This window comes from Eublepharis macularius, chromosome 8 (genome assembly GCF_028583425.1).
Source record: "Eublepharis macularius isolate TG4126 chromosome 8, MPM_Emac_v1.0, whole genome shotgun sequence".
Lineage (NCBI taxonomy): Eukaryota > Metazoa > Chordata > Lepidosauria > Squamata > Eublepharidae > Eublepharis > Eublepharis macularius.
The window spans coordinates 31,069,443-31,095,959 of record NC_072797.1 but is presented as its reverse complement, the minus strand read 5'-3'; the positions used below and the strand labels follow the sequence as shown (position 1 = coordinate 31,095,959).

The 26,517-nt window shown below is 41.9% G+C and overlaps 1 protein-coding gene across 3 annotated transcripts in view; it reads left to right on the top strand.

Moving 5' to 3' along the window:
- The window catches only part of SLC38A9 (solute carrier family 38 member 9), a 70,099-nt gene that overhangs the window by 29,978 nt on the left and 13,604 nt on the right, over window positions 1-26,517 (top strand). For all 3 annotated transcript variants that reach the window (XM_054987212.1, XM_054987210.1, XM_054987211.1), the window contains 5 exons: window positions 531-590; window positions 2,656-2,853; window positions 5,717-5,824; window positions 14,228-14,334; window positions 25,892-26,005. In XM_054987212.1, the coding sequence (XP_054843187.1) occupies window positions 531-590; window positions 2,656-2,853; window positions 5,717-5,824; window positions 14,228-14,334; window positions 25,892-26,005 (587 nt within the window). The remainder of the gene's footprint in view (window positions 1-530; window positions 591-2,655; window positions 2,854-5,716; window positions 5,825-14,227; window positions 14,335-25,891; window positions 26,006-26,517) is intronic.

The window sequence follows — 26,517 nt, the reverse complement described above, 5'->3', positions numbered from 1 at the left end:
GAATTGTACATCAATTAAATACAGAGTTGTACATGGCTGTCTGTATTTGCTGAGCATGTGTGCGTGAGTGAACCTTAATGTAAATTAAATCCTGAGTGCTGAGCACTCGAAGGCTTTATACGTCTTTATGTTTTTATCCTGCGCTCCATCGATGGAGTTTTTCAGGGCAGCATGCATGCTCCTCTTGATCATTGTTCGACTTTACCTTCCCAACCACCATATGAGGTAATCTTAGAGGTATAACTGGCCTAAAGTCAGTTGACTGAACAGGGATTTTGATCCAGGTTTCTTAATCCAAAGTAGCTATTATTCCACACTGGTGCTATAATTTCTCAAGGTTCAGGAATGTTACGTCTAATATTTACACACTAGCTTTGTATGTGTGTTGGGGGGGGGGGGGTTAGCAACTGAGGTAATGGTGGCCACTATGTTGCATGTCAGTATATGCTGTGTTTCAGATCTTTATATATGACAAAGATAACTGTAGGATAAAAAAAATCCTGAAGATGTTTACTTTCTTATTTTTATAGATTATGTTCATCATATAAATGTTACAGATATCATTCCTGGTACAAATGGGAGTAATAAAGGTAAGGAGAGCACAAAGTTATGTTTCTTATCCTCTGAATGTTCTCATATAATTGGCAAGAAGTCTTCCTGGTCAAAACTTGAAAAAATTGGGAACCCCTTTTCCATCAATGAGTTAGGTTGGAATGAAGAAAACTTTTTTTAAAGAAGGAAAGTTTGGAACAAGGAATGGTGGAGAATATAACTGGATCACACTACTTGGTCCATCTGTGTTGTTCAAGTATGCATTCTTTTTCATACTGGGGCCAACCAGCTGCGCTGGAGGGCCAACAAAGGCATAGAGGTCAAGGCCTCACCCTGATATTGCAACCTGTCACTAGTATTCAGAGATTTACTGCCCCTGTATTTAAAGGTTCCCATAAGTCATAATGGCTAGTAGTTATTGATGGACCTATCCTCCATAAATCTGTCTTATCCATCCCCTTTTACAGCCCTCTCTGCTAATGGCTATCACTACATCCATTGGCAGTGAATTCTACAATTTAATTAATAGTTAAGTAAAGAAATATTTCCTGTTGTCTCTCTGGAATCTATTACCCATCAACATTATTGGATACCCATGAGTTCTAGTATTATAGGACAACACATGCTTTGAGTGCTTATCAGAAAAGTGGTATATAAATACTTTAAATAAACATTTTCCCTGTCCGCTTTTGCCACCCTGTGCATAATTTTATTCATGCCTTCATTCACTTCCAAGCCTATTATTTGTGTGTACAAATATTTGGGTCTTTCACTGAAGAATAAATAAAGATAACTGTGCATGGTGTGGGGAGTATGATATCCATGGATTCTTAAAAATCACCCTGATTTCAGGTGGTTACACAACATCATTTGTATGGTTCTCAAGTTTGCATCAAACTGCTTTGGGCAGGGTTATAACTACTACTTTCCCCACCTCCCAAGGAAAGAGTTCCATATGTATTTTTAGAAGTATTATCAACCATATTTCAAAATACTCTTATTATTATATAGACAATGGAGAACAAACAGACTGGCAAAGCTAATGCTGGTGACTGAGTCACAGCCATTGACCTTTCAGGAGCACAAGCAACTGCTGTATGAAGCTTTGTGTCTCAGGGCATTGTAACTGGGTGGGCATTCAGCCAGTGTGGGAAGAACAGAGTGGCATAGGGCACATTCCATGAAAGACATAGTTAGGCCATGCTCTGCAAATCAATCATGTCTGTTTACTGCAGACAGCTGCTTGTACCAGAGTGAAACAGAAAAGAACAGAAGGGTGAATTTGTACCACAGAGGGCAGTGACTACGGCTTTGATAGTAGTAGATCTGAATGCTTCAAGCTGTATTTGTCCCAGTCACATATAGAGAGCATGTGTGTTCTTGGGAGGGTATCCAGTTTAATGAACAAAAGGGGTATGTGGGTAAAGAATGTGGGACCTGCTGCCTAGCTCTTGAGCCTTTAGGTGGTTAGCGAAAACTATGATTCTGTCCAGCATCTCATTTACAAGGTCTTTTGCCTGTTGTCTGCCTCTCCCTGTGCAATGTTTGTATGCAGTGATCTGTGGCTGAGGGCATGTTTCTGACCCACTTTGCTTTCACATGTACTTACTGCTCATGATGGCCATTGGCATTCCAGTCTTGGCTCCTCTGTTGTGATCCTGTGTATGTGACTTAACTTGTGCCAATGGAATGTTTTACCTTGTGTTGAGTGTGCATTTCAGAATTGGTTACAAGCCAACATGTTCGAGAGCAGCACCTCTACATGGACATTGTGGGCCTTGGGGAATAATAAGCAAATTTGGAATAAGTTTCTCACAGGCACCTTTATTTCCTTTTTTTCTTTTTGTAGCTCACAAACAGCACAAATGCTGCATTAAAACACTCTGTTCGTTGTCCAGATCACTCCAGAGCATCTGGAAACTTCTACAGGCAGAGTTTGTTAAATGTTATGTTAATGGGCAGGTTTCTGTGGTGTATGTGATAAAGCTGGGACTCGCGCCGTATTTATTCCCAAATTTCAGCACTGCAGAGATTTTATTCATCTGATTTTTTTTCCTTATGCTTTCCTGGAACTAAATTTCTACTTCTCTTTCGGTTCCACAGTGATCTGTCCAGGTGAAATTGACCAAGATGAACAAGGAAACAAAACTTTGATGTTTCTTTCTACCACAGAAGCAGGATTTGAGGTGTTTGAAAGGTGGTGGAGCAAGTCAGGAACTGTCCCACTTTACCTGATTGCCATTCTTCTGCCTCTGCTGAATTTTAAGTCTCCATCATTCTTTGCCAAGTTTAACATCTTAGGTAGGCAAGAACATTCTTAGATATTACATTACCCTTTTTTAAAAAAAGGTAACGATCATCATAAAAACAAATTTCCTTGTGGATTTCTGCACTCTTAATTTCATCAACTTCTCTCTGGCTTTGCTTCACTGTACTCTTATTTTTCAATAGACTGAAAGAGGAGAGTAAGCTGTCTGTTGATGTGCATAGTATACTGTAAGAGGCTTCAAACTACCTATTAGCCAGCTTTAGGCTGACCTTGATAAATTCTGACAAACATAGGTATTATTTTTTGAAGGCAGGTTTCTAGTTCCCAGCATAGATTTGCAGAGATGATTTCAAAAATGCGGAAGGATTCAAAACTAGGGCAGTAAGTCAGTGGACTTAGAAATCATGTTTTTTCAAGCACTGGCCTCCATTGTTCCCAAAGACAAGGGGAACTATTCAGAATCAAAATATCCTAAAGTATGTGCTGCTCATACTTGAATATCTGATTATGAAAATAAAAAAGCAGTACCTTTTACTCAACACACAAATTAGTTACCATCCTCCAGCCTTTAATACATTTCTAATCTGGTCCTGTGCACTTGACATACATGCTGGTTTTGTAAGAATTGCTGTAATGGTTATGGAGTTTGAGTAGAATTTGGGTGCCATAGATTCAGATCCCCACTCCACCATGGAGTTTGCTGGGTGACATTGGATGAATCACTCTTAGCTTAATTTGGTTCATAGCAGGTTAGTGAGAATAAAATGGGAGGAGAGAACTGTGTACACATCCCTGAGGTCTTTGAAGGAACATCAGGATAAAAATGTGCTAGACAAAAGAAAGTTCAGTTTCCTGTAGAATTAACCCAGCGCTTCTTCATGAACAAGTCTGTTTTTAGGGCAACTGAGGCGGTGTCAGCTGATGGGCAACTGTGGACAGCTGCTGTGGTCCCCAACCACCCATAGCCCCTTCAAGGGGGGGGGCAAAAGAAGAGGAGCAGGTTCCTGCAGCTGCTTGCACCTGCCCTGTCTTCAGCTTGGGCCGCTGGCTTCAGGCTGAATCCCACCCACATTGTATTGGGTGAAGGCCACTCCTTGCTTGACTGTGTCTGAGGGGAGCAATTCTGGAACTCCATCCTGGACCTCTGCTCAGGGCCCCAGAACCACTAAGATTGCCCCTCCAGGCAATATGTCCTTCTTTTAAAATGCAAGTTTCTTGGGAAAATTCAGCTACCAGAATCTGAGGATTTATCTTGCTATTTAAAATTTCTCTTCATTTTCTTTTCCCCTACAAAATAAATCTTCCAAAGAAGACTGTATGGAAATGTCCTTGATACTGTATGGAAATGTCCTTGATACTGATTGTACTAATCTCATACTGTGTAATCTCAGTGAGAAAGGCGGACTATAAATGTCATTAAATAAGTAAATAAATAAAAGCCTATCATCGGTTCAGCCCCTCAAATCAAGCAAGATGTAATTTTCTGTGCTCCCTCTGTCCTCCATGGCCACATTCAAACACCATGACAACCCCTGCTTGTCTGTGACCGGTATGCACACAGTTTGTTCTCTTGCTTGTGATCATCCCTTCACTTCACCTCTTTCACAGAGCAAGACTGAAAGCATCTGAGTTTGGGAAGCCTTGAATTGTTGTAGTTAGCTGTGATGTCAAAATGCAGACAGCCCTCGCAAACTGTTTCCTCCATAGTTTAGGTTCCACTTCAGAACTAGCGTTTCAGGTAAGGGAAAAAGCTGTAGTTTGTGCCAACCCACCTAGATTTGGATGTCATGGGAAATGAGGTTGATTTAAAGCTTCCCAAACCAGGAAGCTCCAGTTGCCCTTTGTGTATGAAAGGAAGAGGGAAGGGAGCACAAGAACATGACAACAAACTTGTATCCATGTTTGTCACAGGTGTCTTCCACAAGGGACAGTCTTGTGTAGTTTGTCCATTGCTGCTGATACAGTGAAGTGGCAACTGGGCTTCCCCACTGCAGGGTTCTCCATAGTTTCCCTTCCCTACTCCCTCATCAAGGGCCACTCCACTCTATGCCACCAGGGATTTTTAAAGTGGCAATTAAATATCTTCATAACAATCTTTGTATTAAGTTCTCTAAATTCCCAGTATTCATTTTTAAAGAGTATGTTTCTGATCCTTTTCATTGCAGAGATACGCCTTTCCCCTTACATTTCCACAATGAAAGAGGCTAGAGAATTACTTTTTTAATGAAAGCAGGGTGTTCAGATAACCTAATGCACAAATTGTTATGATGTTATAACAATATTCAATTGATGATGAAAAAACAACCCCCCTCCCTGCAACGGGGGGCTACTGTGAGGATAAGCAGGAAAAATGACTGCCGTATGGGTGGGACTAAGAAAATCCAAACTTTCTCATCCACATATCAGCCATTCAAGCTTCACTGCAATCTTTCCCAAAACTTCACAGCAAAACAGGTTTGGTAAAGAACAGAAAAAAGCTGGGAACATTCTTGGAGGTTGCAAATAGGCTGTTGGGAAGCGGGAAAAATACCTGCTTCCCAACAGCATAAAATCCAGGACAAATAAACCATGTGGAAAAGGTCACAAACAGACATGGTTTGTTGTGCTTTGTGAATGCCACCCTTTTGTGTGGCTAGCTGAATATAATCGAAAGTGACTTCATTTCAGTAGCATATTCTCTCAGCTGCTTTACAAGTGAAAACAAAACACACAATAAAAGGGGAAGGGAGCAGGGAAAGAATGGAAAGAAGGAATCTGGATTGTAATTTTTTTTTTAATGTAGTAATGAGGTATTTGGATTTTTAGTGTTATTTCAGCAGCGACTGTATCTTGTGATCAGAACAACTGTTTCCCACAGCTTAACTTAAATGTGCCTTTTTAATTTTCCCACTGTAGGTACTGTTTCAGTCGTGTATCTCATTTTCCTTGTTAGTATGAAAGCGGTGCGTTTGGGATTTCATTTACAATTCAACTGGATTGATAAGAGCCCATACTTTGTGCCAGGTAAAATACTTGCCTTCTGTATAAAAAAAAAAGAACAACTCCTTTAAAAGGTGGACTTTAATTATTTAATAGTTTAGTTATTGGCTAATACAAAATTATACTGTTCTCGCTGTCTCTCTTTTTCTATCTTCCTGTTCCTAGAAACTCAGCTTTGCTGCTTCAGGGATCTTAATTTCTAAAGTTATGCCACTGAATTCTGAATCATCTTTGGTATAAATGGCAGTAAGTCAGATTTAGATTGAACAGTGGTGAAATACTCATGGAATATTGTTGCATGCAACTATAAGCACAGGTGACCAGTGAAACAAGATGCTTAAGTATTTTGCACAATTGCCTTCCTTGGATATTTCAAAGAAAACTTTTTAAAAGGAAGTTGCATGAGCAAAGGACATTTCTGCATTGAAATATCCTACTAATTCAGAAATTGAAACCAAATTACCCATGGAAAGCCTTCCATATGACTACCCGTGTAATCCAGAGTTACTCCAAACCTATTGATTCCAGAGTGCTTAGACTGGAGTAGCTCTGCGTAGGATTGCACTGTGAGTGGGTGAAGCTAGAGGAAGATGAGAACTGGTTATAAACAGTAAGATTCAAGTCCAGTAGCACTTTAAAGATCAACAAGATTTCCAGGATATAAGCTTTTGATACTCAAAGCTCCCTTCATATCTGACGAAGGAAGCGTTCACTCTCTCGAAAGTGTATCTCTTGGAAATCTTGTTGGTCTTTAAGGTGATACTGCGCTCAAATTTTGCTAATCTACTGCAGACCAACACAGCTACCCCCCTGAAACTATTATTATGGATAGAGAAAGTGATTCTACAGAAATGAGAGGAACCAGTTGGCTGAGAGTGCTGTGACTCTCTGTATGACATATTCTTGACTGATCCTAGTGAACAAAATGTTGCATACAAATAGTAAGGAGTTGGTCTAATGTGTTTGGCTAAGAGAATGAATTGTGATCCAGTAGGTGCCTAGTTCAAATGTTACCTCATCCGTAAACATACTAGGTAGTTGTAGGTAAGCTGCTCTATTTCAGTCCCAGCTGAACCTCCTCCATCTGCCATGCAGTGATGTTGTAAGGATAACAAGATAGTATGGGAATTTATTGATTAAAACATTTAACTCCCCCCACCCACAGCAAAGACTCACAAAAGTATTATAAAGCATTACAACAATCAACAAAATTTTAAAATCAATGTAAGATGAAATCATCCTCACACCAAAACAGTGAAAGTCTCAGCTGCTCAGTTTATAACTAAAAGCCTGCTTAAATAAAACTCCTGTCAAGAGGGAGGGACAAAATTCCAGGGGTCTTGATTGCTCTGAGAGTTCCCAGAGCTAGGCAAATCTCATTCATTGCTTTGATATTATGTCTGAGTGGCATGAAGGAGCAGAAGGAATCTTTGGAGGCCCATGGCAGACCTACAGCAACTCTTGACTGAAAGAACTATAAAAATGTTAAAAATTCATGTTCTGCTTTATTTCCACTCCCTCCGTGGGTAAGCATGTCTCTGCTGCATCCCACCTGCATGTATTTTCCCTGCAAATGAATAGTCAGTTGTTTTATTTAAAATATTTGTAGCTTGCTTTTAAAACTTTTTAAACTTCATATATACCCCACCTTTCTCCCCGTTAGAAATCTAAAGTGGCTTACATTGTTCTCCCTCTTCTCCATTTTATCCTTACAACTCTGTGAGGTAAATTAGGCTGAGTGGCTTAAGGTCACCGAGTCAGCTTCCATGGCAGAGAAGGGATTCGAACCTAGGTCTCCCAAATCCTATTCTAACCACTATACTATACTGGCTCTCTTTTCTTCCCAGTGGTTCCTAAAATCGCTCATGATAGCACACACAAAAAAGTACAGTATAAATAATGCAACAAAAAAGAAAACAACAAACGACTTCTTGGGCTGGCCCAGGATCATGTAGCTGGTTCTTCTGAAGGCACTGACAAAAGCCATGGGCTACAAGCCAAAGGGCTCTCATTCATGTCTTTGGCCATGGCCAAACTTTATAGGTACCTTTAACATGAAGTAGAAAAGGCACAGTTAGATGATCTCTCAACAATTCCCCTTCCTGTGGAAGAACTTGCCCAGATGTGAAGAAATTCTCCAGCAAGACAGATCACCAGGTTTGACAGCCCCCAAATGGCTGCAGGATTGAGTAGAATTTGGATTCCTTGCCAAAGGCTGTGTCTTGTTTGACTTACTGACTTTTCCTCACTGCTAGCACCTGGAGCGAGCATTAGCACTGTTAGCATGCTTTTAAGAAGCCTCTTTGTTTTTCTTCCTGAGAGAGGCTTGTAATAAGGCATCAGGGACAGCTTCTTCCACCCATACCTGGAATGACATTATGCTGCCAGAAAACTCCATCGTTTTGTCTGGTATCTGATTAGATTGCGCTTTTTGACTTCCTCTGGTTCTTGGGGAATCAGCTGCTAATTTTTCCTTTAATATGAAGCTGAGGGAGTTGGTACAATTTTCCCTGGGTGGCTTTCACAATTCCTTTCTGCTTGTTCATTCTCCACAGCCATAGCAGTCTTGCAAGTCTCAGTAATTAAGCATTGGTTGCTGTAAGCGTAGGTTGCCATAAATGTGAAGGGAACTGGGATATACTCTGACGCAAAAGACCATGTTGGGAGTTCCATGCTGACATTGCCATCGGCACGTAGGTTTTCTAAGAGCTGTATTGGATTCTCTTGCTGGAAGAATGTTTTAAAAGACACCACTTGGGAATCCAGGACTTGCAGGTAGCTCAGAAGCAGTCTGTGGTTGATTTTGGCCAGCAGCTTTGTCTGTCTGTCTCATCTCTCTTATTCAGAATGAGCGCAGCCAAAATAATATGAAAACTGTTTTGACATTGTGGGTGGATTGGTATCGTTGGAAGGGGGTTCTTCTCCCCACAATGTCTCACTCCCCTGATCAAGCATCACAGTTATCACTCTGGAGAAGGAAGTGATGTTGCAGGCTGTCTCTGCTGTGATCATGTCCTAAATGACACAGGATGTAGTATGAGAAAGGAGTGCCACTCCCAACCCAAAATGGGACACTGTGAGTAAGGGGAAGAATTTCCTGCTCATATACTCTGGTCATTATTATTCTTTTCAGCTTTCTGGTCGGATTCAGAAGGGGAAAAGAGTATATGACTGAGCCCCATAACATGTTGTGGAGCACATGCTTTGTTTACTTGAACAGCTGACTGAGACAAGCAATCCTGACCATTGCCCTAGGTGAATTTGAAGCAAATGAACTGGTAGTTGCTATTGAGATGAAGAGATAAACCTGACCTGCCTTTCAATAGGCTTCTTTAGTAGTACAAAATATACATTTGACACAATATTGGAATCCTTCTCTACCCAGATGTTCTATATCTTCCATTGCCCCCTTCCATATATAGGATGATGTCAAAAGAGTCCCATTTATTGCATGCAAATTGTGGCATGGCACAGCTGTTTGCATGATGTGGTTCAGTGCAACTCTGGCATGTATTACTTTCTACACTAATGCAACATTGTTTATTAAGACATGGAGACAATGCTGAATTGCTGTATGCCAGCCGAAATAATTTACGAGTCGTATCAGCTGCTAGGATGCTTCCTTACAAAAGCAAGAGACATATTCTAAGCAGGTCTACCCAGAATCGTGCTTAAGTTTGTTCAGTGGGGCTTATTCCCAAGAAGGATGTCTTAGGATTTCACTGCTTGCGTAGAATAATGGCTGATTGCTTAGAAGGTGCAGTAGCAAAGGTGTGTGAACTGGAAAACCCACCGTTCAGATCTTTCACCACAATGAATTTGCTTGGTGGCTTTCAGTTAACCACTCTTTCTTGGCCTTGCATATTAAAACAAAAGGTGAAACCTCCACTTTGTGTAAATACATGCTGTGTGATGCTGGAGGCAGAAGGAGTTGTGGTATGACATGATGGAGACAAGAAGTCATTTCTGATCTGTGTATCTTTTCTGAAGAAGTGGACTCGTGTTTCCTGTGAAGTGATAGTTAAAACGATGAAGAAAAACAGAAATGTTACAAAAATGGGCCAGTATTGTTTGCCCATCATGTAATGATGTGTACTTCAGTCTTAATTGTGTGCAGACAGCAAGGCTTTCATACTGTTTGATATTCTCTGATTTTTAGAGTTTTGATGATATTCGTAAACAAAGGCCATTTAGATTAAGAGAGAGAGGGTTGCTATTTGCTCTAATGAAAAACATGTAACTCCAAAGAAGTCAACACCAAGATTTAGGATTTGGGGTTGGGAAAACATTTTCCTCTCCTTTCCTAACCACTATAACAGTGTAATTAACAGCGCTGAAACAAAAGAAGTTTCCTAATCAATGGCTGATTTTTGTGGTAAACATAATTTCCCATCTGTATAAAGAAATAGAGTGATCAGACCTTGGCATGACTAGGTAGGTAAAAAATCTGTTTCAGTGGATTTGAGTGGTACATACACTTAGCCAAATAGCAAGGATGGCTAGGGTCTGAAACAGATGTGGCAGCATCCTTGCTAGGCAAAGCACTTTCTTGTGCAATCCCAGCTCACCAGTAGCTGGCATCCTTACTGCACGCAACTGGAACAGCTCATAGTAAAAGCCTGTTTGTATGTGATGGAGTGTGTGTGGAATATTTGCAAGGGCTTTATCCGTGGCAGCTGTAACATCTGTTTTGGCTCTCTCTTGGCTGATCTAAGAGGCAAAGAGATCCATAGAGCTGTTCCATAACAGGCCTCCAGATGGCCTTTGTCAGAAAGCACTGTTCATTATTTTTTTTACTGGCACACTTAATTTGTGAATGTTTATAAGTCTATATGGTTATCCAAATAGAGCAAAAAGGGGAGGGATTATGCAATTTTGATGAATTGTTAGTGAATGTGAACAGATGTTAAGCCATCAGCTGCATTTTGGTGAATTTAGATTTAACTTGTACAAGACCAGAGCAGCAGACACTGGACATTTAGCCCTGGCATTCTTTTAGATCATGAGTGGGCATAGCTTAGTGGTTAAGTAGTTGGGCTTCAATGCAGCACTTTGCTAGTTCAAATCTCACTACTGCTATGAACTCACCAGGTGGTAGGGTTGCCAATCCTCTGCTGGGAGTGGGGGATCCCCTGCTCCCACCCACCCTCACTTACCTGGCCAGCGGGGGGACACACCTCCTGGGGCACACTCCCAGGCCCGATTTGGCCCCCTGCAGAGTACGGGAGCATTCTCAGGGTGGCATGTAGCCTGCATGATGACATCACTTCCCAGAAGTGACGTCATCACGCAGGCTGGGAGAGGAACATAGAAAGGTAGATGGCGGGCCTCCAACCTCCCACCAGGGGTAGGGGGACCTGGCAACCCTACCAGGTGGCCTTGGGTAAGCCACTCCTCTCAGCCCCAGCTCCCCAGCTGCATTATGGGGATAGCTAATAACATTTGATTTATATACTTCCCTTCAGGATAACTTAACACCCACTCAGAGTGGTTTACAAAGTATGTTATTATTATCCCTACAACAAAACACCCTGTGAGGTGGGTGGGGCTGAGAGAGCTAGAAGCTGTGACTGACCCAAGGTCTGTCAGGACTTGCCGCAGCTGCCACTGGGCGTGGCACTGGGCAGTCTGCTCCTGACGTCACAGGGGGGCCAGGGATTTTGCAGGACCCTGCTCTGTGGAAGGGGGGGGGGGCGGTATACCTCACCTAGACTCCCTCTCAATCCACTCGCTGGCCTGCTCAACCTGTCCTGCTTACCCCCTGCATCTTCCACCATCTCTTCCTCCCAAGACTCTCTTTCAAGCCTCCACTCTTCTTCTTGCCTTTTCCTTGGCTTCTCTCCACTCCAACTCTGCTCCATCACTCCTACTCAAACCCACCACCTCAGGGCTCTTCCCAGCCAGCTTTTATAGGGCTTCCTTCTACTGTCTCACCCCTCTTCCAGCCTGGTCTTGTGCTGCACCAAGCAGTTGCAGCTGGGGTAGCTGATCTGGCCCCACTGACCAGCACCAGCTGTGCCTTGTTCCCTGGCTGCCCAGCCTCCCTGCCTTGGCTGATTGCTGAAGGCCTGTCCAGCTGCAGTCCCCTGGCTAGCAGCCCGGCCTCCCTGGCTGAGCTGATGGCTGAAGGTGGGTCCAGCTGCGGATCCTTGGCTGGTTGCCCAGGGCTTCCTGCAGAGTGCCTCCAATAGCCCCACCTGGAGTGGCTTGGCTTTTGGCAACTCCTGGGCCAGGCTACTATTTTCTAGCTGGGGCGTGGCTTTGGGTTGTTGAGGCTGCTGCTGCTTCTCCTCCTCAGGTAAGGTCTTTGGGTGGGTGACTGCTGGGCCCCCAATCCCTCTGCCCTTGCCCCCTTCTGCCTTGCTTAGTCCCCTTTCCTTCCCCAGGGGAGTGGGACTCGCTGGCCTCTCTCTGTCTCCCCCTGCCTCCTGAGGCCCTGGGCCTTTGCCCCTTGCCCCTGGCACAGGCAGGTTCTGGCTCCATTTGCCCGTGGGAGGGGTTGACCTGCTGTCCCCCGGCTGCCCCCTCTGCTTGCCAGTCAGACCGGTTGACCTGCTGTCAGCTGGCTGACCAGTTGACCTGCTGTCAGCTGGCTGACCAGTTGATCTGCTGTCAGCTGGCTGACCAGTTGACCTGCTGTCAGCTGGCTGACCAGTTGACCTGCTGTCTGCTGGCTGACCAGTTGACCTGCTGGCTGCCCCCTCTGTTTGCCCGTCGGCCCGGTTGACCTGCTGTTCCCTCTTGTAAAGTCTGGGGGCTGGGACTCAGACCCCGGACAAGGTCACCCAGCTGGCTTCAAGTGGAGGAGTGAGGAATCAAACCCAGTTCTCCAGATTAGAGTCCCGCACTCTTAACCACTACACTGGCTTTGCTCACCACTCTGAGTAGCCACTAATCTGTCTGGAAGAGCAGTATATAAATGAACTGTTACTATTAGGTTCAACAGCCATCATTGAAAGAAACAGGATATTGCCATTCCATGCAACAACCACTATAATAAAACATTACCTGGGGACTGAAGGTACATTTTCCCAATATGCAAAATGACTGTGGGTTGCTCAGGAAAAATGCCCTTTCCTTGAGACTTGGTTTACCTCTCCATTATTTTGTTAAGCAACCTATCCATCAGAGAGGCCCTTGCACTCCTGCCTTGAACTAGGAGAAAGCTATGCTGAAATCCGTGGTATCACAGGTGTGTTTTGAGATCAGCTAGTCTCTTGCTTCTGTGTTTTGAATTTTCAGAATACTCTGCTCCATACTTCATATGGTGTAACTTTGCAGATCACACTACAGTGGGCAATTGAGTGCACTTAGATAATTCATTGTTAAAACAAAAACACATACATCATTTCGTTTGTTGGTAATCAGCCTCCAAAGTATATTCCCTGAAAAGAGCTGTGTCATGTCTAGGGCTGGCCGTCTCTTTGCTGCAGTGTCTTTATGCTTTGTTGCATTGAGTAAGGATGGGGAATTGAAAGCTACAGAAGAAGTATGACCTTCTTCAAATGACATGAGAAGTTGAGGAGCTGCTCCTCTGTCAGGCATCCCTCGGGTTGTTACCTCCCTTGCTAGAACTGATTATAATCCCTTCTTTTCATCTTGTTTCCCCATGCAGATTGAACAGGTGTCAGAAGTAAGGGCCTTTAATGGAGAGCAGAGTAGAAATAAGGGAGGAAGCCAAACAGAGATGCAAAACTCTTGCCTTTCCCTCATTTATTAGCTCCATATTGGGGAGGGGGGAGGGGGGGAGAAAAAATTCCATGCAAAAACAAATGTTGAAAGGCTACATTTTGCAAATGTTGCTCGGACTTCATTGTTCTGATGCTTCTGCAGACAAAGTGTTACTTCATTTTTTAAAAATGTGAATTATTAACATTTTTGGAAACGTCAGTAACATTTGCCATTCATTATTCTGATGGTCCTATTAAATTCCTCTATTTCCACCTGGACCATAATATTTTGCTAGAGCAAACTCTAAATCATAAAACGGCTGTGTTTGATTTCAGTTAAGGCTGTCTTCCTTTCTCTTTCCATCCTGTTCCATTTGGACTACCAGATGATTGAGGGGAACTTTCTTCTGAATTTTAGAGCAGGCTATTATTAAAATCATCACAGAGCTGTTGTAGCACAGTGGTTAAGTGGTTCGGCTGCAGATCAGCACTCTACTTGTTTGAATCCCACTACTGCCATGAGCTCAGTTGGTGGCCTTGAGTAAGCCACTCCTCTCAGTCCCAGCTCCCCAGCTGCATTGTGGGGATAATAATAACGCTAACTTGTTCATCGCTCTCGGTGAGGCACTGATCTGTCTAGAAAAGCAGTATATAGGTGCAGTTGTTATTGTTATTAACTGGTGGAGTAGAGAAACACTGGTACTGATTGCAGCCGGAGTCATTTTGATTACTTTGGTCTAACTTTTTGTTTCCCCAGAATTCAGGATTTTGTTTCCTCAGCTAACAGGGGTGCTGACTCTGGCTTTCTTTATTCATAATTGTGTCATTACACTGCTTAAGAACAACAAGAATCAGGAAAACAATGTAAGTAACAACATGAGAAACTTGTGTCTGCAGGTGATAAATGCTTCTTGTTTGCTTTTTGAGACTATAATATGTGACATGCACAGACCTTAGAGGACCCAGGTTCCTGACTTTTTTTCCAAAGATCTACCCATGCTGTCCTGTGTTGGCTTAGCATACTAGTGTGCAATGATATCCCACAAGAACTGTGTGCTAGGGCCCTGAGAAAAAAGAGGGTATTATAGTGGTCAGAGTGTCAGACTAGGATCGGGGAAATCCAGGTTCGCCTCTTCTGTTGACCGTGAAAGTGACCTTGGACTTAATTGTATACTTTCAGCCTAACTTACCTCAAAGTTGGCTGGAGGGAAGAAGCATGTCCTTCTGAGTTCCTTGGAGGAAGAAGGGATTAAAATGTAGGTAGAGAAATTAAAAGGTTTCAAATGTAATCCCTGAAGAAGAGTTTCACATTTCGCCTCAGCATGACAAAGTTTCAGGTCCCCAAACATTAGCATTTTAGAATTGCAGGGAAATCTTTTATACTACAGCAATAATGGGAAGCTTTTTTAACCATTAGCAATACTTGAAATAGATCTAGATGGTTGAATTTTTCCATTTGTAAAAATAGTTAACCATGTTTGCATGTCCTTTGTAATGAATGTGCTAGGTAACTAATCTCCAGTGGTATAGTGCATGTGAAATCATCTGATTCTGAAATCACTGTCTTCAAATACAGGGAAATTTAATACTGGAATCTGAAAAAAAATCCTTTTTACTGGAGATGCCAAGGATCAAACCTGGGGCCTTTTGCTCAAAGCCCTCCACTTCCTCTTGTGAACCATGTGCCAAATAGGTGAATTAATGCATATAACTTAGATGTTAAAAAAAGAGCAGGGAAAAAGTGTAGCATTCATTATGCTTGGCACTTCCAGCCATTTGGCATGTTTGCCCATTACATATTTGATCTTACTGCCCCAATCATGAATTCTAGGAGCTTTTGCGTAGGGGAGGGGCAGTGGACATAATCTGGGTTCTATAAAGAACCTAGAAGATACATAAATCTTAGTTGGGGATCCATGTTGTCCTCATCGGTGGGTCTGTCAGCTAAAGGTGTGAACTTTGAGTTGGAAATCTCCAGTTCAAAACAATTCCACTGTGAGGTCACTGGGATAGCTTTAGGCGATGTGACTAGAGAAACAAGATATTTCAAATCACGCAGTCACTTCCTCTGGGTGCTTTACAGGAAACCTTTTAAAAGAAAGGTTATAGTTACACATGTGAAGAAAGTTTCTATATTGGGATATCCTGCTAATATAGAAATTTCAATTACTTCACGTCCCCCAGTTTGTCATGGGTGGGGGATACCAGCTTGCTGTAGTTATTTTGTGTATGAGCTTCAGGTCCTTAATGAAAACGTCATGAATTCACTATGTGACCTTAAGGCAGGCCACTGTCTCAAAATTATAACCACCATCTTATCTGTAGTGTGGATAATAATACTGGCTTAAGGTTAATGTGGTAATTGATAGAATCTTTGAGCACTTGATAGAATCTTTGTCCCCATTGTAAGCAATTACATCATAATTCCAATGAAACTCTGTTCTAATCCCATTTTTCAGACCAGTGACTGTATCACTTCAGACTGTAAGTAGAAAATCACATAATAATAGAAGCCCCCCCACCCCCAACAAACTCCACATAGAAAACTAGCATATCAGGGAGGGGATCTTGACTACAGGCTTTCTCCATGATAAGCTAGCTTTCTATGTGCAAAGCCATCTCTCTCGCCTTTTTTTTTAATTTACACAGAGTATCGTTCTGTGATGTGAGCAACCTGAAGCAGTATGTTTCAGGCACAGATGTGTCACTTCCTCTTCTGTTTATCAGAACTAGGCTCTTACTGTTTTCCCCAGTCACTCAGTTTGTGCCGTACTTGAGAAACAGAATTTCGGAGTATATATCATTACCCTGGGTGTGTATGAAGGGGCCATGAGAACTAAGCACTGATGTAACCTTTCCTGCCCACCCTCTCATGAGCTGCCTAGGTTCACAGAACCAGCACTGCTGTCAGATGGCCTTCTAGCCTCTGCTTAAAATACTCTAAAGAAGGAGAGGAATCCTGAGGAATCCTATTCCACTGAGGGACCGCTCTGTCAGGAAGTTCTTCCTAACGTTTAGCTGAAAACTCTTGATTTAATTTTCAACCCATTGGTTCTGGTCCGACCTTCCAGGGTGACAGAAAACAACTCTGCACCATCCTCTATTTGACAGCCCTTTAAGTACTTGAAGATGGTTATCGTATTACCTCTCAGTCGTCTCCTCTCCAGGCTAAACATACCAAACTCCTTCAACCTTTCCTCATAGGACTTATCTCCAAACTCCTCGCTATCTTTGTGGCCCTACTCTGGACACATTCCAGCTTGTCTATATCCTTCTTAAATTGTGGTGCCCAAAAGTGAACACAGTACTCTAGGTGAGGTCTAACTAGAGCAGAGTAGAGAGATACCATCACTTTGTGTGATCTGGACTTCTGTTGATACAGCCCAAAATCACATTTGCCTTTTTAGCTACCACATCACACTACTGACTCATATTCAATGTATGGTCTGCTAAGACCCATAGATCCTTTTCACACATACTACTACCAAGACAAAGACCCCCATGGCGCAGAAAGGTAAGCTGCAGTACTGCAGCCCAAGCTCTGCTCATGACCTGAGTTTGATCCTGGTGGAAGCCGAGTTCAAATAGCTGGCTCACGGTTTACTCAGCCTTCCATCCTTCCGAGGTCAGTAAAATGAGTACTCAGTTTCCTGGGGGTAAAGTTTAGATGACTGGGGAAGGCAATGACAAACCACCCTGTAACAAAAAGTCTGCCAAGAAAACGTCATGATGTGATGTCCCCCCATGGGTCAGTAATGACTCGGTGCTTGCACAGGGGACTACTTTTACCTTTTTACTACCAAGACAAGTCTCCCCCATCCTATAATTATGCATTTGATTTTTCTGACCTAAATGCAGAACTTTACATTATCTCTGTTGAAATTCATTTTATTTGTTTTAGCCCAGTTTCCAGCCTGTCAAGATCATCCTGTATCCTGACTCTGTCTTCTACCATATTTGCTACCCCTCCCAATTTAGTATCATCTGCAAATTTAATAAGCATTTCCTCTATCCCTTCATCTAAATAATTTATAAAAAGGTTAAGCAGGACAGTCCCAGGACCGATTCCTGAGGGACTCCACTTGTCACTCTTCTCCAAAAGAATGAGGAACCATTAACAAGCATTCTTTGGGCGTGATCTGTCTACCAGTTACAGATCCACCTAACAGTAATAGGATCCAAACCTAATTTTACAAACTTGTCAACAAGGATATTAAGTGGAACCTTATCCAAAAGCCTTACTGAAATCGAGATAAACTATGTCTATAGCATTCCCTTGATCCAGCAAAAAGATACAGTTAGTCTGGCCTGACTTGTTCTTGAGAAACCCATGCTGGCTTTTAGTAATCACAGCCATCCTTTCTAAATGCTCAAGGACTGACTGATGATTTGTTCTAAAACTTTTCCAGGTATAGATGTCAAGCTGATGGGTTGGTAGTGACCCAGCTTGTCCTTTTTCCCCTTCTTGAAGATGGGGACAACATTTGCCCGCCTCCAATCTTCTGGCACCTTGCTTATTCTCCAAGAATTACATCTGTGAGTTCTTTTAGTACCCTTGGATGCAATTTATCTGGCCCTGAGGACTTAGTTCCATTTAAAGAGACTAGGTGTTTACATACTACCACTATGCTGATCCTAGGCTGTAACTCTCTTCCTTCATCATGTGTTCTCTTATTGCCATGTTGAGCACCATTTCCCTCGCAGGAGAAGACTGAGGAAAAATGGGAATGGAGCAGTTCTGCCTCTCTTCATCGCCTATTACAATTTCACTTTCCTGTCCCTGCAGTAGGCCTACCATGTCCTTGTTCTTTTTCTTACTTTAGAACCCTTTTTTGTTTTTAGTATCTCTTGCTAGCCTAGGCTTATACTGAGCTTTAGCTTTTCTAACGCTCTCCCTACAAACATTGGTTATTTGTTTATATTCATCCTTGGTTATAAGGCCCTCCTTCCATTTCCTAAATTAGTCTTTTTTATTTTTCAATTCATTTGAAAGCTGTTTATGGAGCTACCTTGGCTTCTTTAGGCTCCTCTCATTTTTCCTTCTCATAGGAATTGTTTGTGAATCTGCCTTCAATATTTCGCCTTTAAGAAACTCCCACCCCTCTTGAACTCCCTTCTCAAGTATTTCTGACCATGGGATTCTACCCAGCATAACTTTACGTTTGTTAAAAGTTGCTTTCCTGAAGTCCAACCTATATGTCTGACTATGTACAGCTTTTCCCTTCCCCAAGACTGTAAATTCAAAAATTACATGGTCACTGCTACCCAGGGTGTCCACTACTTTCACCTCATCAATCAGTTATTTTTACCTGTGTAAAAAACCCTCCTAAATAAGTCAGTTTTGCATAGTCTGGAAAGCCAGGAGGATGGGAGCCATCTTGACCTCATCGGGCAGGCCATTCCTTAAGATGGGGACCACAACAGAGAGAGCACGTGTACAGGCAGTTATTGATTTTTCCTATTTGCAAGGTTGCACCTGCAGGAGGCCCTACTTAGGTGAGCAAAGCTGCTGTGGAAGAGCATAGGGAGAGAGGTGGTCCTGCAGATATGAGGGACCAAGGTCATGAAAGGCTTTTTATAGGGGCTAGTTTGGTGTAGTGGTTAAGAGAAGCAGGGCTGTAATCTGGAGAACCAGGTTTGATTCCCCACTCCTCCGCTTGAAGCCAGCTGGGTGACCTTGGGTCAGTCACAGCTCTCTCAGAGCTTTCTCAGCTCCACCCACCTCACAGGGTGATTTTCATGAGGATAATTATGGCACACTTTGTAAACCATTTTGAGTGTGGCATTAAGAGGCGGTATATAAATTGAATATTGTTGTTGTTATGTGATAGTTATTACTTTGAATTGAGCCCATTAACGGATAGGTGGCCAGTGGAGTGACTGCAGAATGGCAGTAATATGCATGCTGTGTCTAGTTCCTGCTAATAATTGAGCTGCAGTGTTCTGTACCAACTGAAGACCCTGAGTTGACTTTGAGAGGAGACCTGTGTAGAGTGCGTTATGGTAGTCTAGACTCGCTGTTATTGTGGCATGGATCCAAGTGGCCAGATTGGCTGTATCATGCTAAGGAGGCCATCTTCTGCTGTAGACTGAGTTGGATGAAAGCATTTTTTGCAGCTGCATTGACCTCTTTCTCAAACAGCATTACTGGATCCAGTGTAATCCCTTGTTTCAGGTAGTATAATCTGTAGGTTCTTAACTGAGTCATCAAGGGACAGCTGGACCTCATCAAAAGTGGGAAACACAATGTACTTCAAGATCTCCACCTTCCCAGCCAGTATCACTTCCACCTTGTCTGTGTTAAGTTTCAGTTAGTTCACTTTCAGCCATTTGACCACAGCAGTTTGGTGCACAGAGAGACAGTTTGGTGTAGTGGTTAAGAGCACAGGACTCTAATCTGGAGAACCAGGTTTGATTCCCTACTCCTCCACTTGAAGAGAGCTGAGTGACCTTGGGTCAGTCACAGCTCTCTCAGAGCTCTCTCAGCTCCACCCACCTCACAGGGTAATAATTGTTGTGGGGATAATAATCAACCAACAACAACAGGGAACCACTTCCTAAGATGCACTAAACTAAGGGAGCACACAGGCTCAAGGAAGTCACAACTACACACAATTTATACAGTGTTATTCCAATATATATATGTCATGAAGTCCCAAACTTACAGAACCATAATGCCCAAATTACAGACTAGTAGAATACAGAACCTACATCCAGTGTAAATTTCGGTTCAATATAACTTTAGTTAATGCGGGATAAATTCAATGTTTGCCGCTAATGCGGGTTGTAATTACAGACAAAGTGTCCACGGTTATCGGTGGTAGCAGCGATGCCACAACTTGCCAATTGTGGCAACTAAATTCACTGAGAACAGTGTCCACGGCAAGGGCAATGTCCACGGCAATGAGCTAAACCAGTCTCCTTCACTTTCACTCGTTTCAACCCACTTTCTTCTTCAGGCCGTTATTTCTATAATAAACCATAGTGAGATAAGCTGCCATACAAACTTATCTATACAGACATATGACAAAAATGTATACTTACATCCACATCTTTTTCCGTAATTTAAACCTCCAATATGAAAAGAGTCCCCTCTATGTAACATTAAGGATACATTCAACATTCCAACATGGTTCCATCAACCATAGAGGGGGACTGAACGAATGTGTTTTCAATTATCAAAGTTAACCAGCAGGTCTAGGATGTTTTAAGAATATTTATTCTGTATTCATGGAATGTTGTATAAAAAAGTATTTATTGAACGATGTATAAAAAAGTATGTATTGAATGTATATTTATTGAATGTATTTATTGAATGTGTATTAGTTGAATGTATCCTTAACGTTACATAGAGGGGACTGATTCTGAGTGAATAATAGTTGCTTTTGATAATTGGAAGCTGCAGGAGGTCTCTTTAAGCAGTGATTGGGTAATTGAATTAAATATTATATAAGCCAGTATCGAGAATGAACAAGTACCTGTCCCATTGTATCACTGCTCTTTTCATATTAATATTAAAGAGCAGTTATATTGAACCGAAATTTACACTGGATGTTGGTTCTGTATTCTACTAGTCTGTAATTTGGGCGTTATGGTTCTGTAAGTTTGGGACTTCATGACATATATATATTGGAATAACACTGTATAAATTGTGTGTAGTTGTGACTTCCTTGAGCCTGTGTGCTCCCTTAGTTTAGTGGGGATAATAATAACATACTTTGCAAACCGCTCTGAGTGCGTGTTAAGTCATCCTGAAGGGCGGTATATAAATCAAATGTTGTTGTTATAGCAGCTAAGCACTGGGCTCAAAACCGCTACTGCATCACCTGGAGATTTGGGTAGAGAAGTATAGAACTGGGTGTCATTGATGACATCCAATTCCACAGCTACAAATTATTTCTCCTAACGGCTTTACATAGAGATTGAGTAACATGGGGAACAAGATTGCACGCTGCAGAGACACCTCCTACACGGAAGACAGCTGATCTCCAATGGCAACCCTTTGAATCCAGTCCATGAGGAACTGTTTAAACTAGTCCAAGGAACATCCCCTGATATCTACTTTTGCTTCCAAATGCCTCAAGAGGATGGCATGATTAACTGTATCAAAGGCTGCAGAGAGATGCAGTAAGAGCAGCAAAGAAGCATGGCCTTTGTCTACCTTCAGATGTAGTTCATAACCCGGCCTGAAACCAGGCTGCAAAGGATCCAAAGCACATGAGTTATCCAAGAAGACTGGGAGCTGGTCCACTACTGCTCTCAATCACATTTGCCATGCAAGGCAGATTAGAGGCTGGATGATAGTTGGCCACATCATTTTTCTCTGGCCTTCATAGATCCCAGGATCCTGTCTACATCTGTCATGGTAAATGGGTCAAAGCAGTCCAGAAGCAGACCAGACAAATACTAGATAGGCATTTCTTCTGCCTGGTTTGTGTTACAGGTGGCAACCAGATCAGGGCGTATTTGTGTTATCAGCAAAAAAATTGCAATTTTTTAAAAATAAGACAATGTCTTCAAACTACCAATGTTCAAAAAGTTTGGAACTGAGAGGAAGTTCAAATGAAGAGTATGTTCAGTTGATCTCTTTTTTTGTGGTGAAAATGATTTGAACAACTCACATTCACTACATCTTGAGTCATTTGGTTTAAGGACAGAAACATATGTTTAAACCACTTTCCGGCACACTTTTAAAATGTTTGCCTTCATCTGTAGTTTGTGATTTATAACTCCAATTAAGCGCAGCCTTATAGCACCACAGTTTCTCTCTTATGCTCCATTTCTCCATGGGGCAGTTGCATCGAATGCTGGCATGGCCTTTGCTTATTTTTTGGCCTATCATTAAAAGCTTGTAAAAAAATTTCCTAGTGCCAGGTAGGAGTGATTTGAGGAAAAGCTATGACTTATCCCATTTCCCTCAGTTATAGCAGCTGAGATTATAAGAACTGATTCCCAGTCCTTTGAAAGCTATTTAATATTACCCTACTATGCCTTGTACAATTCTACTATCCACCTCTTATATTTGACCTAATGCTTGGGCCCCTTAAGGAGTTCAGTATGGAATCAATAGTTATGTGTTTCATAGCCATAGTAGAGATTTTGTGGAGAGTCAAGAGTTTAAAGCTGTCTCTTCTACACATCTTACCCCTCCCCTTTTCAATGGCTTGGTTCTTTAAAAATTCCACTTCCGTCTGATGCTTACACAATGTCTTGGACCAGAGCCATTGTTTTATGATGTGTTTATACAGCTCTTTTACATGGTGGGCTGCTGATGTGTGTCTAGCATTCTAGACAGTGACACAATGCATTTCAATAACCGTCATCCAAAGTCTGCTCAGAGAGATAACTCTGTTCCCTGCATCTTGTTTTTCTTTGGAAGAGACGCTGGCTGCTTGAGATTAACTGGTTACCTGTGGCAAAGGATGATTGTCCTCAGGTGACCAGAGAAGGCACTCGTTTCCCTTGCACTAGCCTCCCTTTCTCTCAGGCTGTCTCTGCTTTTGCACTGCATTAGCACAGTTATGTTTCCCTAACTAGAAAGCCATTCCAGAAGGGAGGCTATCAACCCCCACAGCTGCAGCAAGAAGAGGAGTAGAAATGGAAGGAGGTGATTACTTCTCTGAAAATAGAGTAGGTCAAATCCTTGCGGTACCAGTGCTATCCTGGTACTGTTGAGTTCCAGTATGACAATTGTGTTAGTCTCCTTTCCTGTTGTTGTTTTTTTAAGTCTATCAAATGCTTATCTAGTTAGTGGCTTGCTGGATCCTGTGGAAGAAATATTTATAGTCACTGGGATTTTTCAGTTTATTCTTGCTCATGTTCATCCATTCTGGTTTCTTCTAATGTATTTTTAATATCTTGTATTTTGACTGTTTTCAGATGTTTTTATTTGTTTCTTTTATATCATGTTTCAAATCCCTTGGCAAAGCAATGGCGAATCACAGAGGGGCTTTTTAGTATTCCATCAATAAATTTTCACTTTCCCTCTGCACTATTGGCATTTATGTTTGCCTTCTTTCAATTTGGATCCTAGGGACCACAAGGAAGTCACAGAGGCACTTCCTCCAGTAGCCTCTTGCAACACCCTCTCCTCAACAACCATCTTTTGGGAGATGGAGAACCCTCTTAGAACTCCATGCAGTATGGGGTGATCTTTCCCCCTTCTTTCTGCTGTCCCCTTGCCTCACAGTATTTCATGGGGGAGAGCTCCCTGACCTCAGCAGAGGTTTTTCAGAGGTCAAAGGAGGTGACTGGAGAAAGGCAGGGAAGATGTACCTCCACAAGCTCCTTGCACTTATGGTTCGTAGGATCCGCTGATGTGTGTTCATAAATAGAAAGTTCTGTAGGATTAGACATTTTGTATAAAATAGTAAGAATCTCTCTCCTTAAGAAAGACATTTCGAGATCTCATATATTTGGAAATACATTTGAAGACAAGCTTCATTTAAGGCTCTTTGTCTGGATGTTGGAATATGTCTGCATTCTTTGTGACTACAGGCCCCCTTTTCCTGTAGCCTCCAGTCAAATTTCTTACTAACTCTTATTGCTAATAAAGCATGTAGATCGCAGAAATATATAGAAGTGGTATGTGTTTGCAAAACTGGCTCAATTACAGAATGATCTGGGTAGGAAGCTAGTGCTTTTTTAAATTTTCTGTGCAGCAAACTTTCGAACCACTTCCTGCAATTTGGATGCTATGCCTGTTTTTGTTTGTTTGTATGTCTGTGTGTGTGAGAGAGAAAGAGTGTCAATCTTCTGATGTACCATTGTACAATTACATTATGTATGTAACTTTTCTGCTTTATACAATTCCCTTGGTTTACGGATTAATTTTGGCTGTTCTCTTAAAACGCTGAAATGTGCAAATATAAGATTAGTATATTTTCATACTTAAAAAAAACAAAACAGTTTCCCCAGAAACATCCCACTGAGTTCAATCTAATTGAATTCCTAGTAAGAACATCTTTCTGTCTTTTGTACTTCTTCATAAAACCTTGGAATATATTTATTTCTATGTTGGCACTTTATGTAGCCTACCTTGATTGTTGCCCTGAGATTCTTATTGTGCATGTTTAAAAATTTAGCATGTATGATTACGGAGAAAAATCCTAATGTGTTGTACTGCCATGTGCATAATGGCTTGTCATTATCTTAAAGTTCTCTGTGCTTTTTATGGATGTGTTGATGGAGCAAGGAAGAAGGATAGTCAGCTTGGTCTTGTCTGCTATTGTTTACATAAAGCCAACCCTGACCCGGAAGTGTTTATTGGTCTTAACATGTAGAAGAAAGAAATGGGCTGCTTCATAGGGAGTGATCTCTATAAAGTGTGAGAGAATAGCATAATCCTGGGAGTTTTTCAGTCTACTTTACAGAATGACAGACAGTAGAACATAGAAGTGAAGGTCATTGCTGCTTGTTTGAGTTGCAACTGTCAAAGTCATATGAAAGTTTGAGCTCTCTTTTGGGGATGGAGGAAGCAAACTAGTGCCCCTCATTTCCCCCATGGTGATGGAAAGTGCCCTCAAGTCATAACTGACTTACGGTGACCCCTGATATGGTTTTCATGGCAAGAGACTAAGAGAGGTGATTTGCCATTGCCTGCCTCTGCAGCCCTGGTCTTTACTGGAGGTCTCCCATCCAACTACTAACCAAGGCCAACCCTACTTATCTTCTGAGATCAGACAAGATCAGGCTTACCTGGGCTATTCAGGTCAGGGCTATGTCCCTAGTATGTTAAGTCAATTCTTGTGCTGTTTTGCACATGCTTAATCAAAAAGGGTAGGGTGTTAAATGAGCCATCTTTGATCTTAGACATCTGTAGAGTAGGCTTACAAAGCTCTAAAGCTTGGAAATTCTCACCAGTAGAGATTAGTTTAGCAAGAGTTGTGTCAATAATCTTGCCTGTCTCAGTGTTGTAACAGTATTCTAAGTGTGGCTAAATCAAAAAATATTAGCTTAAGGTAAATCCTTCAGGGTATGACTCCTATAGACAGCACATCATGTTTTTATAACTGAAGGAAGCTTATATTAAACCTCCCCCCCCTTTGGGGGGGGAGAGCTGCATAGCTTAATTAATTTTTGTCCTGTAATAAACTAAGGTTAATGCTTTGTTGTTGGAACTGTTAAAGTAAATAGCTTTTTCACTGAGTTACATTAATACTGCTCATTACAATAAAATGTGTTTTCCCAAGAAATCAACTGTATCCACTTAGTAAATGCAGCCTGTCCTCATTTAGTTCTGGTTGGAGATATTTAGGCCATTTGACATGTGGCTCCATTTACATAGAGGGACAGGAAAAGCAAATTCAAACAAGGAGAATTGTGTAGTCAAGTTCAGAGAAAGTGTAATGTTGTCTTGTACCTCATAGTTAATGTCACCATTTTAGTGATTGACTATTTGTTTTTTGTTACTTTACCACAGGTGAGAGATCTTTCCATCGCCTATTTTCTGGTGGGTTTAACATACCTCTATGTTGGGGTATTAATCTTTGCTGCTTTTCCATCTCCACCATTGACCAAAGAATGCATAGAACAGGTAGGCGAGAACCTTATAGCGCACTGCTCATCCTTCGGTATGCTTGTAATTGAATTCTGCCACATCCATTGTTCTGTCATTGTTGTTCCATTGACTTAGAAAGAATATTGTCCACACTTGACATACATATTGGCATGACATCAGAATTGTGGATAGTGCTGCACATAAATCACACCAGATAGGGCCAGTCAAGGCTGTCTTTATAACATTATTAAATGCAAGTTGGCACCAATCTGAATGTCTGCTTTGAAGAAGATCCCGGGTTTGATTCCCCCCATCACTTTTAAAAACAGAAACAGATAGTAGATGGTGAAAGACCTCTTCTGAGATCTGGTGAGAAAAAACTTGATAGACAGATGATCTAACTTGATGTAAGGCAGCTTCATGTGTTTAAGAGGACCAAAATGCCACAGTTCATTTGACAGAGTTGTTGACAGTAGATTGAATCTAATAATAGATTCAAACACATAGCCAAAGAGTAAAATGTCCAGTAGCACCTTTAAGACTAACCA